This window comes from Sarcophilus harrisii, chromosome 2 (genome assembly GCF_902635505.1).
Source record: "Sarcophilus harrisii chromosome 2, mSarHar1.11, whole genome shotgun sequence".
NCBI classification, from domain to species: Eukaryota; Metazoa; Chordata; class Mammalia; order Dasyuromorphia; family Dasyuridae; genus Sarcophilus; species Sarcophilus harrisii.
Window position 1 is genome coordinate 280893975 of NC_045427.1, and position 13937 is coordinate 280907911.

General features: G+C 30.5%; 1 protein-coding gene across 1 annotated transcript in view; it reads right to left on the reverse strand.

Annotated features, from left to right (window-relative positions):
• Positions 1-13937, reverse strand: part of TRIP11 (thyroid hormone receptor interactor 11) — a 91308-nt gene that overhangs the window by 49161 nt on the left and 28210 nt on the right. The window contains exons 5-10 of the mRNA XM_012547137.3: positions 13486-13554; positions 10910-11075; positions 9890-10228; positions 8999-9039; positions 8363-8449; positions 3231-3446 (exon numbers count right to left, since the gene is read on the reverse strand). Of these exons, the coding sequence (XP_012402591.1) occupies positions 3231-3446; positions 8363-8449; positions 8999-9039; positions 9890-10228; positions 10910-11075; positions 13486-13554 (918 nt within the window). The remainder of the gene's footprint in view (positions 1-3230; positions 3447-8362; positions 8450-8998; positions 9040-9889; positions 10229-10909; positions 11076-13485; positions 13555-13937) is intronic.

The window sequence follows — 13937 nt, forward strand, 5'->3', positions numbered from 1 at the left end:
TATCAATTATGCAAGTTTCAAACTATTTAAAGTAACTTATATTATCAAGTTTGTTTTAGATAACTTCAAAAATTAGTATTTTCTGTTAAGGCTAAAAGATTTAAACAAAAAGAAAAGAAAGCATTTTGTTTGTTAGTTATTTGTTTATATTAATCATATAATTGTAGCTTACGAAATTAAATTTAAAAATAATAGACTATAATTAGTATCCAATGCAAAGAACATATGTATCTGTGAGTAAAGATCCTTTTTTAATAGATGTACTTTATAAGCATCAATAAAATTTGCTTTTAAATAATTTTAAAATATAAAATTTTTTAAAGATATCTGTCCTACAATTCTTTAGTCTAATGAATTTTATATAGCAGTAAAGTTGTAAAAAAGGTTCTCTTCAGTACTCTAAAACAAAATTAAGATTCCTTTATCATCATCTTTACATGAAAACAGCAAGTCATGATATAAATAAAAAGCAACCAATTTTCCTTGTTGACAAAATCCTTTTCATTAAATGCTTAGATAAAATAAAAGCAATTAATTAATTGAGAACTATAAGTTATCTCTACACTACAAGAACAGAATAGAAAACACTTAAGTGTATTTAATACAGTACCTGGCCACACAACAGGTGCTCAATAAATGCTCACTGACTAACAGTCTCTTTATTTTAATGTGGTAGTTACTTTATATTCCAGAGGTAACTTAATGTGCAATTTTAAATAAATTAATTATAAGAAGGAAAAAAAAAAAACTTCCTTGTATTACTTATCGTTCCTCTTTAGGGTTACATCTCCCAAAATCTAGCAGCCCCCAAACTGAATAATTATTTCATTAGTTTCCAACAATAGTACTCTAGCTTAACTGGAATAATTTATAAGAAATACGTTTTCATATTTGAGAGCAACTAATATATATCTGTGTAATGATTTAAGCAATCATACCATTTAGAAGGCTTCAGTATACATGAATTATTCCAACCTATTATCTAGATCATATGTTTGAAGATTAAAGGATAAAATGCTGAAGCTTAAAAGTTTTTATTTTTCTTTTTTTTTTTTTTTTTTTGGTAGGCATTTAAAGTTTTAGGAAAAGAGTATCTTCCTACCTTACTATATCTACACAATTTTACATTGAGTTTTAAATAAATTAACAGAAAGGGAAAATATGAATAAAAAAAATCTTCTTGTACTTATTTGCAATCCTTCTTCAAGGTTGCATTTCTTTTGGGAAATGTAAGAATCCCCAAAATCGTATTATGTAAAGTACACAACAAGTTAGGAATCAATCTTGTTCTGCTACTAGTATATTATTATATAAAAACTTAAAATAGTGTAGAACAGGAACAAAATCCAGAGTTTGAATCAAATACAAAGAACTAACGATATCAACATCCAACATGGTCATCATTTAATTGTCTGTCAATAGCTAAAAACAACTGAATATGATCATAAAAAACTTTGTTAACAATACAAAAATATTTTCAAATAAGTCAAATGGCCCATCAATTTACACTTGCTACAATGAAATTACATTAGGATATAAAAACATATGTTTATAAAATTACTTTTAAAATGAATTTCATTGAGTGGATGCCCATCAGTTGGGAAATGGCTAAATAAGTTATATGATGGAATATTATTGCTTTATAAGAAGTAATGAGCAGGCTTATTTCAGAAAAAGCCTAGAAAGACTTACATGAACATAGATGGTAAGTGAAGTGAACAGAACCAAGAAAACATACACAATAACACTAAGATTATGGGATGATCAACTGTGATGCACTTGGCTCTTCTTAGCAATGTGATGATTCAAAAAAATTCCTATAGGCTTGGCAGGGAGAATGCCATTCACAACCAGAGAGAGAACTCTGGAGACTGAATGTGGATTGAAGTGTAGTAATTTCACCTTTTGTTTGCTTTTTTCTTTCTGATGGTTTTTTCTTTTTGGTCTGATTTTTCTTTCACAGAATGACAAATATGGAAATATGTTTTAAAAAATTGCACATATTTAACCTATATCAGCTTGCTTGCTGTCTTGAGGAGGAGGAGGAAGGGGGAGGGAGGAAAGGGAGGGGAAAAAAATTTGCAACACAAAGTCTTGCAGAAGTGAATGTTGAAAACTATTTTTGCATGTATGTGGAAAAATAAAATACTACTGAAAATAAAATTTTAAAGCTGGATTTCAATTCAATTGAGAGAACTTACTACAATAAGATCAAGTTACTTTTATTCAATTAAAATTTACTGGGGTGTTTTGAACAGCCATCTATTTTAGAGCACATAATTCAATTCTTTTTTTGTTTTTAACTATGAGAATAAACAGCCACTAGAAAACAAATATATTCTTGGACAGTTTGTGTATAAATCAGTTTCATAGGCTGTTTTTTTAAGGCTAATTAGATGGTTCTCTATTTAAGGAACCATGAAGGTTACAGGGAAACTTCTTGTAATCATGCTTTATGTTTTATAAATTTAGAATTTTGTTTCTTGAGTTTTCTTAAAAATGGAATTTACCTTCAGTCTTTTTAAAAAAAACCTAGAAATTGGTATCATAAACTGGGTTAGTGTTAATTTCCTGAACTAAATTAAGTTGGTTATTTTTTTAAATGACATATATTTTAAAAGAAACTATTTGATGGAAAAGGAAAACTGCCTTAAAATGACAAAAAAAAATATTCTAAGCATCAAGAGTGCCCTCCAGTGGAGTTGGTGCTTTTTGAGGTATATAGTCCTTGCTCCACTGAAGAACTGAAAAAATTCTTTGATCAGTCATGAAATGATATTCTTATAAGTCACTTTCCTTACAAAATAATTAAAAAGTACATCATGATAGGCACTCACAGAAGACCAGGCCTATTTCCCTGGCAACAACTATCTAGAACTAACTGAGAAAAATTATTTGAAGTGGATGCATAATGTGCAACAAAACCCATGAAATCACAGAAATTTAAAGGTGAAAAGGTCATCAAAAAACAACTAGACATCCAAATCATGTGTTAAGAACATTTTCACATATATGTGATCTGTATGCAAGAAATAGAAAATGCAAAGTGACATCATTTTTGACAAATGATTGAAAAGCATTCACAGGGAGAATGTTTTGATCAAATGCCAATGCCAGTCAGTGTAAAAGCAGAGATTTAAAGACATTATTTTGTGTCTCTCTCTCTGACAATTCAGTGAAGTAAGAATAGACATGTAAGACATGTAAGTTCTATTTCTTTTCTATGTTACCTTAGTAGCTTCTTGATTCTGTTTGTCCAGTTCTTCTAACTCTGCTATTAATGTTTCTTTTTCAGCAATACTTTCATTAAGTTCTAGGTTCTTTGTTTCCAAATCAATTTTTAAATTACTTAATTCTAATTTCAAATTCATGTCTTCAGTAGATGTGAACTTAATAATGCTTTCAGGTTCATTTTGAAATGTTAAAAGTGTTTTTTGAAGTTCTTCCTTGAATTTGGAAGGAAAAAAAAGGAGGAAAATTAAAAAAATATTTAAATTAATCTCATATAAACAAAAATTCAGAGTACATATAGCCAAATCTTTTATTTTACAGAAATTTCAATAAGTGTAATTTTGAAGGAAATGAAGTAGAAAGTAAAAAATGAACTATACCTTAGGAATTCCAGTAAAATCACAGATTACTCACAAGAATTTATTTTAAATACTACATTGTAAATATAAACAATGATACTCAGAGGGAAAAATGCCTGGGAATAACTTATTTAGAAAAAATCTTTAAATAAAGTAAAGTTTTTTGTTTTGTTTTGTTTTTTTAAATAAATCATCAACAAAGAATTGCCTTTGTTGAGTACAAAACTGTATAGGAACTATATGTTCCCAAACACCTTTTCTCTGTATTCTCCCCTTGAATTCATCTCCCTCCTGCCTTCAAAAGTCCAAAAAGCTCTTTTCTCTCAAACCCTTCCCCTTCTACAAAATGAATAAAGCAATCATTTATACTTACTGCTTGACTGTTTAACCAAACATTTATTCACACAAATTAATTATCATAATAATACAGTTGTTTCTCAACTTCAATTGCAGAATTCTTTCTTAGAAGCTAATGGAAGCGTAAGCTTAACTTTAACAGTTAAACTTTCTCTACAATCAACACCTGGTCTCCTTCCCAGATGCCCCATAAGACTAAATGAGGAAGAAGATGATAACTGATCTGGATTTTGTGTTTTCTAAATGGGACATAAATTGAATCACTAATAGGAGTATCCACATCCACAATGTGGATTTTTGTTTTGATAGTACTCTTATTCTCAATATCCCTCAATTGATAACATATATGGAGACTTTCCTGCATTTTCTATACTAGAGATAGCAATCAATTTCATTGGAACTACTGTATTATTAATTGTACTACTGACTTAAAAAAAATGAGAAAAGCAACTATGAATTCAATAGTACTTTTTAAAACAAGGTCCACGGTCTACATATGATAAACACTATGTGTTTATATGTGAGTATATGTCTGTGCATGCATGCACCTATCTCCCTTTATTCTGTAGAACTGCTAGTCCATCAACAGATGCTAATTAAACTTATCTTCTAAAAATGAATAAATGAATAAATCACTCAATAAATATCACAACTTTCTTCAAATGGGGAACACACTTTCATACTTATAATTGAAAAATTAAAGTTTCAGTAAAATATGAAAACTATTGGTCAGAAGATTTTATAAATGGATTCTACTTAACTAGAATCATTTCTAGAAAAAAGGAAATCTCTTGTATATATTTTCTCTCCTTGTGACCATCAATTCACACAGGGACAACTATATTACCTTTATGTAACTGACTTCCAATTAGAACTACCTCATTCAGCTCTGGTGAGTTCCAGTCCTGAATCACCTATGGGACATCCATTTCAAAATGGCCAGTAGAGAGGCATGGGGGCTGAGAGAGAAATTGTGAACTATATATTGTACTCACTGAGGAAGGAAGGGAAGAGATCGGTAAGCAACAGCTATGAAGAATTTGACTACGTGATAGAATAGCATGAACCTCAAGAGAGAGAGTCTACTGAATGATGATAATAGGAGGAGAAACTCAAAGTAGAAAGACAGAATAAAGGCTATTCCAACTTCCCTACCTCAACTAGTAAGAAAAATGAATGAAGGTGCGGCCAGGAACTTTTTATCTTCAAAACATCTCTAGCATGTATCCTCTTTTCTCTGGCCTCCATGCAAGCTTAAGCCATCTCACTTCTTACCTAAATTACTACAATAATCTCCCTGAAGAGTCAGTATGCCTCATTTTCCCCTGTCCCATTCTTTGTTCCAACTAGTTGCCAAACTGACATTGTTGACTCCCATGTACAATACTAATCTCTCTCCTGAAGTTCAGTCCTATGTCAGAAACTCCAAGGGTTATTTTGTCATGAGTGTCCCTTTTAACAGTTCAAACTCAGTCCAAAACAGAACACTCTATCTTCTGTATATTTGCCTCCAAACTTTCCTATGTCTGTTGCAGGCTCCCTCATACTGTACAACCCCTGAAAATTCCAGTTACCAATGTTACTGGACCTATATACTCTCTCTCAGATATATTCCTCCTCTCCACACTCAAGGACATCATTCTAATTCAAGTTCTCATAACTTCTTGCCTGGACTACTGCAATAATCTATTAGTATCATTACCTCCAGTTTCACTCCAATAAATAAATCAGTTGCCAAAATAAGTTTCCTTTGAGAACAGATATAAGCAATAATCTTGTCTGCCACCTTCAAAAAATATTCACTTCTTTCTGTTCTCTATAAGATAAAATATAAACTTCACAGTCTAGCATTTAAAGTCCTCAACAACCTGACTCTAATTTCCCTTTCCAGCTTATTTTATATTACCCCCTTTCATTTCAGCCAAACTGAACTATTACTAGTTGTTCTCTAAACTCGGTCTTCCTTTTCCCACCTTTGCACAAGCACTCAAGCAATTCTTCCATGCATAGGATGTAATCTTTCCCTTGAGAATTTCTCTCCTTAAATTATACTGCATTCATGTATCCATCACTACTTGCGCGTCTCGCTCTGGTAAAGGGGTTGGCACTTACAACTGAAGGGCCAAATACTGATTTTAAACACCCATGACTATGTTTTGTTTCCTTACATTTTCAAAAATAACAAATATTTTTAAATGAAAAAAAAAAACCACTCATCTGGGGCTCTAAGAAATTTGGCTATGGGTCAGATTTGATTTGTTGACCACTGCAACCCACAATCCTTTAAGAAAAATGTAATCCTAATAATGTTCAGACCTGGCATATATTAGATCTAACAAATATCTCTCATACTATAAGGTACCCATTTTTCTATTCCAATTCTATTTAAAAACCATCTATTAAATCCTATATGCTAAAAAAGCACTCCCAAACCCAGCTCCTCCATCCCTATCCTTAGGTTCAACTTCAAACAACTTAATGGCCTTTGATCCATCAATTCAACACTCCCTTACTTTCTACTAACTCCACACATGACCAGACATTCCCAAGTCTTCTATTCCCTGAAAATACCAACTACTCTATCCACCATTTTCCATTTTTCCTTTTATTCACTTCACTCAATCCCCAACCTTTTTGTAAACTGTTTCCCATATTTCACTCCACCGTCATTCTACTCTCTCAAAAGTTACCAATGACCAAATCATCGAATTCAAAGGATTTTTGTGCAATCTTTATCCTTCCTTCACCTCTGAAACATTTTAAATTGTTAAAACATTGTTCTTGACAATCCTCCTAGCTTTTTAGCCTTTTTCTTTGACTTGTTTCATTGTCTCCTCTTCTTTTTCCTAAATATGGCAATTCCCCAAAGTTGTTAGAGCATCATAATTTAGAATATAAAGGGGCTTCATGGGCCATCTAGTCCAACATCATTTGACTTATGAAGAAAATAAGGTTCAGGGAGATTCAGTAACTTAGGGAAAGCAACTGTCAGAAATGCGATTTGAAATCAAGTGTTTTCAGAACCTGTCCTTTTTTATATTGCAGCACATTGTCCATGGGTAAGTTTGTCTCTGTGAAAGGTGGCACAGTATAACAAAATATATATATTCTCCAAGAGATAAGGACCAAAGGATACAAACAAACATTTTTCAAAAGAAGAATTATACATATCTAAAAACTATATGTAATAATGTTCAGAATCATTAATAATATGAAACATATAAATCAAAAAAGATGAGTTTCACCTCACACCCAGAAAATTGGCAAAGATGATGAATGATGAGAATAGTTAATGGAAGAGCAATGGTAGAAAGACAGGAGTCTATATACAAAAAAGTCCTCTAGAGGACTGATCCATGGACTACTCTCACCTCAAGCCAGAAAATCCTACTTCATTTTCAGGGAAACCTCTTATGAGAGCAAGCTTTTATCTTTTCAAATCAAGTGGGATAGTTAAAATAAAAGAAGAAAAATCAAATAAGACCAGATCAGAAAGGAGAATTAACTTTGTCATAATTGCAACATCACATGGCCTTGCCTGTCTGCTCTAGTGTCAACTATGTGCACTAGGGCTGGAGTCAGGAAAACCCAATGTCAAATCTAGCCTCAAAAACTTTCAAAAACCCTGTACAAATCACTCAACCTCTGTCCTCCCCAGTTTCCTCAATTACAAAATGGAGATAACAGCAATATTTCCCTCTAAGGGCTGTTATGAGGATCACATGAGATAATATCTGTGAAACAAATGCTCACTTCTTGATTTCCTTCTTCTGGTTCTTCTACTCTGCCTTCTCCTATGCCTCCCCTCACAAACTCCAACCATCACCTGCTTTCTTATGTCTAACTCAGACAAATTCTGAATACCAAACCATGTTTGTGCATGATGACTATGACATTTGTTCCATTTAGGTCACTTAGTGCTGAGTCTGTTCATCTATTCAATTGATAAATCTTCTTTCTGTGTTAGTATGACCTAACACTTTGAATCCTAATTTCAGTTTCATTAATACAATTCAAACTAACTATAAATCTCTTTTTCAACATAAATCCTGGCCATAATTTCTAATCTTCATCCTCTATTTCATAAGATAATAAATCTAAAATTGGAAGGAACCTCAGAAGTCTAGGTTCTCAGCCAGATGATCTGTACTATGGTCACCGATAAATTGAACAAGGGAAAATAAGGACCATATATTTTTACTTAAATTAAAAGTTAAAATAAGTTTTTATAGATTAGCCTAAGAACACAGCCACCATTACTCATTCTAAGTTTGAAATAAGAAAGAATGAATTTCAATTTGTTTTTGAGAGTGTTTTAAATTCTTATTTTTTTAAATATTTATAGCTTCTAATTTTACATAGAAAAAAATAAAAATTTAAAAGATTTTTAAATGCCATTTTCACACCATATATACCTTTTCTTGATTCAAAGATGAATTTTCTTCTTTCAGTATTTGCAGATTCTTCTTAAGTTCTAGACTGTCTTCAGGAAGAATGTTTCCCTATAAAAATATTCCACAGTAAATGACAAAGAATTTCAAGTACATTATGGAATAGTATGAACTTCAACTGCCCTATCTATTAAATCAAGAATGACTTTATTTGTACTACTTACCTCATAAGGCGATTATAAAAAAAAAAGCACTGTTAAAAAAAAAAAAACTATAGAAAATATTTAATTCTTTTCTCAAATATTCTTAATATTTCCATAAATCTCAAGCAATTTTTAAAAAGAATGTCCTTCTATATTTAATAAAAATTCAAAATATATTCCAAATCTAATAAAAACTGCCCTATCTCCATAATCCACTTTACACTTAGTTGCCATGTGTCTTAAATTAGCCTTTGCTATTATTACAACTTCCTCAGTTCTGTATTTTGAAACAAAAATTTTGTGATATTAATAGAAAGAAATGAAAGTACAAAGGATAAAAGTTTTAAGTAAATACATGTGACAATTTAGCAAAAGTTGAGATTAAAATCAATTGTGTAATTTTTCTTATAAATGTTTAAGAGCTCATAACAAAAATTCTCCTTAGAAATTAGTTTACCTGATTTAAACTACTCAGTCTCATTATTTCCTTTTGTGCATCTGTGAAAACAAAGGATTTCATGTTAAATTTGAACAAGAAAATTGAATCTCTAGTTGTAAAACTTTCATAATTAATTGGTAACCATAAATCAACACTTGCATTCTAAGGTCAAAAACATACACCCAAATAACACAAGCAGAATGATGTTTACAAATAATTAAATGTATAGCACTAATGTGCTTATCATAACCATATCCTAACATACCAAGTATTTCATAGTATAACCACATCATCATACAACATAATTCAATGGATCAGTGATTTCTAAGTTAGCCTTCCTTATAACAATGCAGATTACAATCTATCCATGCCTGTGCTATATACTCAAAACAAAAAAGCTGTCAAACAGTATATAATTATAACAATTCTATATGGATTTTTATTTTTTACTTATACTAAATACATAAGATTATAAAATTTATACACACACACGCACACACATATATCTTTATATAAAAGCAAGAGTTCTATTGTCACCTTTCTCCACTGAAGAAGGTATAAAAATTTTTCAATAATCTGTATGCCTTCCTATAACATAAGCCATACTCACATGGAAATTGGAAGGAAAGAAGAGAGAGGGGCAATTTGGATACTATTTATTCTTAGGATTTCCTTGAAAAATGCCATTCACAGTCTGATGATAAATATCAATAAATAAAATAGTTCTATTCATACTTTCTAGATAGTTTAAGGTCAGAGCATTTCAGCAGTGGCTTTTATGCCATGAATAATTAATTTTCTTATGCAAAATACTGTATAGAGAAGCAATTTATTCATATATTCAAAACTATGAAGGAACTACCATATGCTAAGATTTGTAATAATCTGAAATTCAAAAATTTCTCATACCAGACAATGCTTGTTGTAATCTCAACAGCTCCTCTTTGACAGACATATTATCTGGGAGAATTCTTTCTTCTTCAATCATAATAAAATGACTGACTTCCATTTTCAGTCTTTCACATTCTTGTATTACCTGACTTTTTTCCACATTTAAAAGTTCTTGTACTTTCTTTAAGATTTCTTTGTCATTTTCTGTTAATGACAATTTTTCATGTTTATCTTTTATTTCAACCTCAAGTTCTTGTATTTTCTTCACTGACTCAGTTTTTTCAGTTTGTAGAATCTGAATTGTTTTTTGCATTTCATGAACTTTAGAATGATCAGGGAGTTTAATCTCTGAGCCATCTAGAAAACAAAACAAAAAAAAAATTTAAACTATTAAGGACTGACAGCTCAATGATATAAATGTACTAGACAAAGCTATGAAAATTACTTCAGATGCTTGCTAGATTTAAATGAAAACTCAAATCTTTGAAAGCCTAAAATGAAAAGTTCATGCTCCATTTACTAAACAAAACTAAAGCTACCATTTGAAAATCATTGTTTCTGAAGCTAACACTTTACACCCATCAGACTGACAAAGATGATTTTTAAAAAAAAGAAAAATGACAATTTAATGAAGGAAATGGGAAAACAGTTAACTCTTAAAAGAAGCAAAGAATAATAACCATGAAACAATCTTAAAATGTATCAAAAGAAAAATTATACTTCCAAAAATTAATAGAGTTAATAGAATGAATGTAAATTAACTCTGAATTTGTTCTTTTATACTAATCATTTGTTACTACTGAATGAAATTATTACTAGAAGAAACAAAACAGGGATCACAGTTGCCTTGTCAGGAAATTCTTCATGGCTGTGATTGCCCCTAAACAAACCAATTAAATCTCAACAACTTTTGCCACATTTATTATATATAATGATCTTGTATCAGTGATTTTCAAATAATAATACATTTACTTAGACAATTTATCAATTACAATTTATCAATTACAAAGTAACTATAATAAAAGCAAAACTTAATACCTTGATGTAATAGACTTTCAAGTTCTTCAATTCTTTCTTCATATTCACCCAACTCTTCTCTATGCCTACGACTTATCTCTCCTAGTTTATGCCGATGTGCATCTTGTAAAACTGACAATTCATGTTGATGATCATCAATTTCCTGACTTAACTTCTGTTTAAGCTCCTAAAAATAAAAATAACAACAACAACAAAAAAATCCTTTTTTAAGTACAATAAATAAAAGAAATATAAGTTGGTTGCTGTTGTCAGTTTTAAATTTTTACATTAAAACATTAAAATAAACTAAATATTTTAAGGTTAAGAGAATTTTAACTCGGAACCTAAACTTGGAATAATCTAAAATAATTCTTCCTCTCCAATTAAGCCTCTAAAAATAAAATTTCTATGTCTACTCAAATTATCCATATTTAATGGAACAAGAATAAACTCAAAATCAATAGAGAATAAGTAAATCAAAAACAGCAAGTAAATTATTTAAAATCATTTTGGCCGACATTTTGTGACTTTTTTTTACAATCATTTAAATTTTTATTTTACTTGGTTGTAGGTTAATAAAACTCTCCTTGTGCATATGCCAATTAATTGCAGGTAAAAGTTACTCTAAAACCAAGTTCGTTATCAAAAGAGTTAAATATTTTTTTAATTGTTAAAAATAATCCCCAAGTGATATTCCTTCCATATCTAGATATGGAACAGACTACATAAAAACATATCTAAATTAATTATGCCCCAGTAACAAGTACTCCTACTAGAAATACAATTTTAACAGAAATTGAGTTATATATTATAGTAATATATTTACAAGCACACTATCTTATCTTGCTAGAATTTTGCAGTTTATAAAAATAATTCAACCCATAAAAACAATTCATTACACACACACACACACACACACACACACACACACAAATAGTTTTCTTCATAGAAAAAAAAACATACAAATTTGGAGGATTCTATTTCTGGGACAAAGAAACTGAATGTAAAAATTGTAACACTTGAAGTAATCAACATATCCTCACCTGAATGGCAATTAAATACTGCATTAACTTCTGTGACCTTGGAATTCTTGTTTGATAAAGATAAACCATATAAACAATCTTGGTCAAAATATATAACCTTATAAACTCTTATTATCTCTGAGTGAATGAAAACTACTTACAGTTCTTTAGTGCTTTAAGACTTAAAAATCATTTACAACAACCCTGTGATTTAGTAATAAATGTCTTATTGTCCCCATTTTAGAAATGGAACTGAAACCTATAAGTTGAAAAATAAAATTACTTATCAGTATAATACAAGTATCAAAGATAGGGCTCAAACTCAGGTCTCTCCAAAACCTTGTCCAACATTCATGACAAAGTTTAACTCACTTATGAATTACAGAGTGTTCTCAAATGAGACTGTCTCAGTTTAGAGACCAGTCAATTAAGAAGGTTATTCCTGAACTAAATATGCCAATGTCATAACTGTAGCAGTGCCTCTTCAACAAATCCATAAAAACCCCTTAAAAAAAGGCATTTTGGAAACATGGAAAACATTGTTCTGAGAATTAAGATAAAGGATGATCTCTTTGCAAAGTTGTACTCAGCAGAATTTTTGAGTTTCTCACTAAGTAAAAATTTTAACTATATTTGACTAGAATCTTAAAAAAAAAATACTTCCCTAAACTCATGTTATTAATGCTTTATGATTGTTTTATTTTTAAAATTTCAGAAAAATTTCTGAAGAACATGTTATACATATATACATTATTATGTGTGGACATGTGTGTGTGTGTGTATATATACACACACACACACACACAAACACATGTAGAGTGTACTGTGGAAATCAAAATGTATAAAGAGTTGTCTTTTTATGTACCTTAAATAGGGAGCTGAGATGGTATGAAATACAGATAGGAAATTGTTGTTGTTGCTGTTTGTCTTTCATTCTTGAAGAGGACCACCGACTTCAGGGAGGTGATGCTATGACATGCAAATGAATTGGATTTAAGTAAGAAAGGGCTGTGCAAGGTCACTTGCCTCATTTTCTCCTCCAGAGTCATCTAGGTGCAAAGGCAAGATCAGGATGACTGGAGATGGCCCTGAATGCAATGGGGAGACCTAGGTCCTTTTAAGTTAAGCTCTTTAATTGGTCTCATTTTGCCTGAGGAAATGTCCATTAATTAAGGCTAAGAAAGAAATGAACAGAAAATAGCTTCTTTTATCAAAACCAAAAAAAATTTACTTTGGGAGGGAAAGACACTCAGGGTTTCTGGACAAAACATTAACAACTGCTATTTACATTCACTCTATGCCAATCAAGGCTCAAATAATGACCAAGGTAGGGTTTGGTCTAGAATCTATTGTTGGCCAATGGATGAGAGTGGAGTGATTTGGGTTTAAGACAAAGTTCCTAAGAAAAAAATCTAGCCTGGATGCCCCAGGGAGCAGAGATGGTATAAAATACTGATAAGAAATAAATTAACATTAGTCACAAAATCACTTACTAATAATTTACATTAGAAATACAATTTTAATGGAAATTGAGTTATATATTATGATAGTCTATTTACAAGCATACTATCTTACCTTGACAGTATTCTGTAGTTTACAGACTTCACTCTGATCAGAACTATTTGTTCCTTGTGCTTTGGAAGACTGAAAAAAACATTTTTCTATTTTGATTTATACATTAGTAAAAAGTTAAAACATTATTTATTTAAAAATTTAATCCCACTAAAAGTGATTTTTCAAGAATAAGTATTAAAATATCTTAATATAAATATGATTATTCAAAATAGTAGAGAAATTGCTCTATGTCTAGACATTTCCACACCTGGCTCATGTTTCTTGGATCATAAAAATATTTTCAGGGTCTTTACAAGAGAACTTCCAAAATATTCCATAAAATTCTTCAGTAAACTTAAATAATTTAATTACATAGTTTTTCCTTCATCCAGAATGAATGCATTATGGTAGTTGTTAGAAAGAATACAAAAGAATCAGAAGACACAATACCTACGTAAGAAGTTAATAAACTT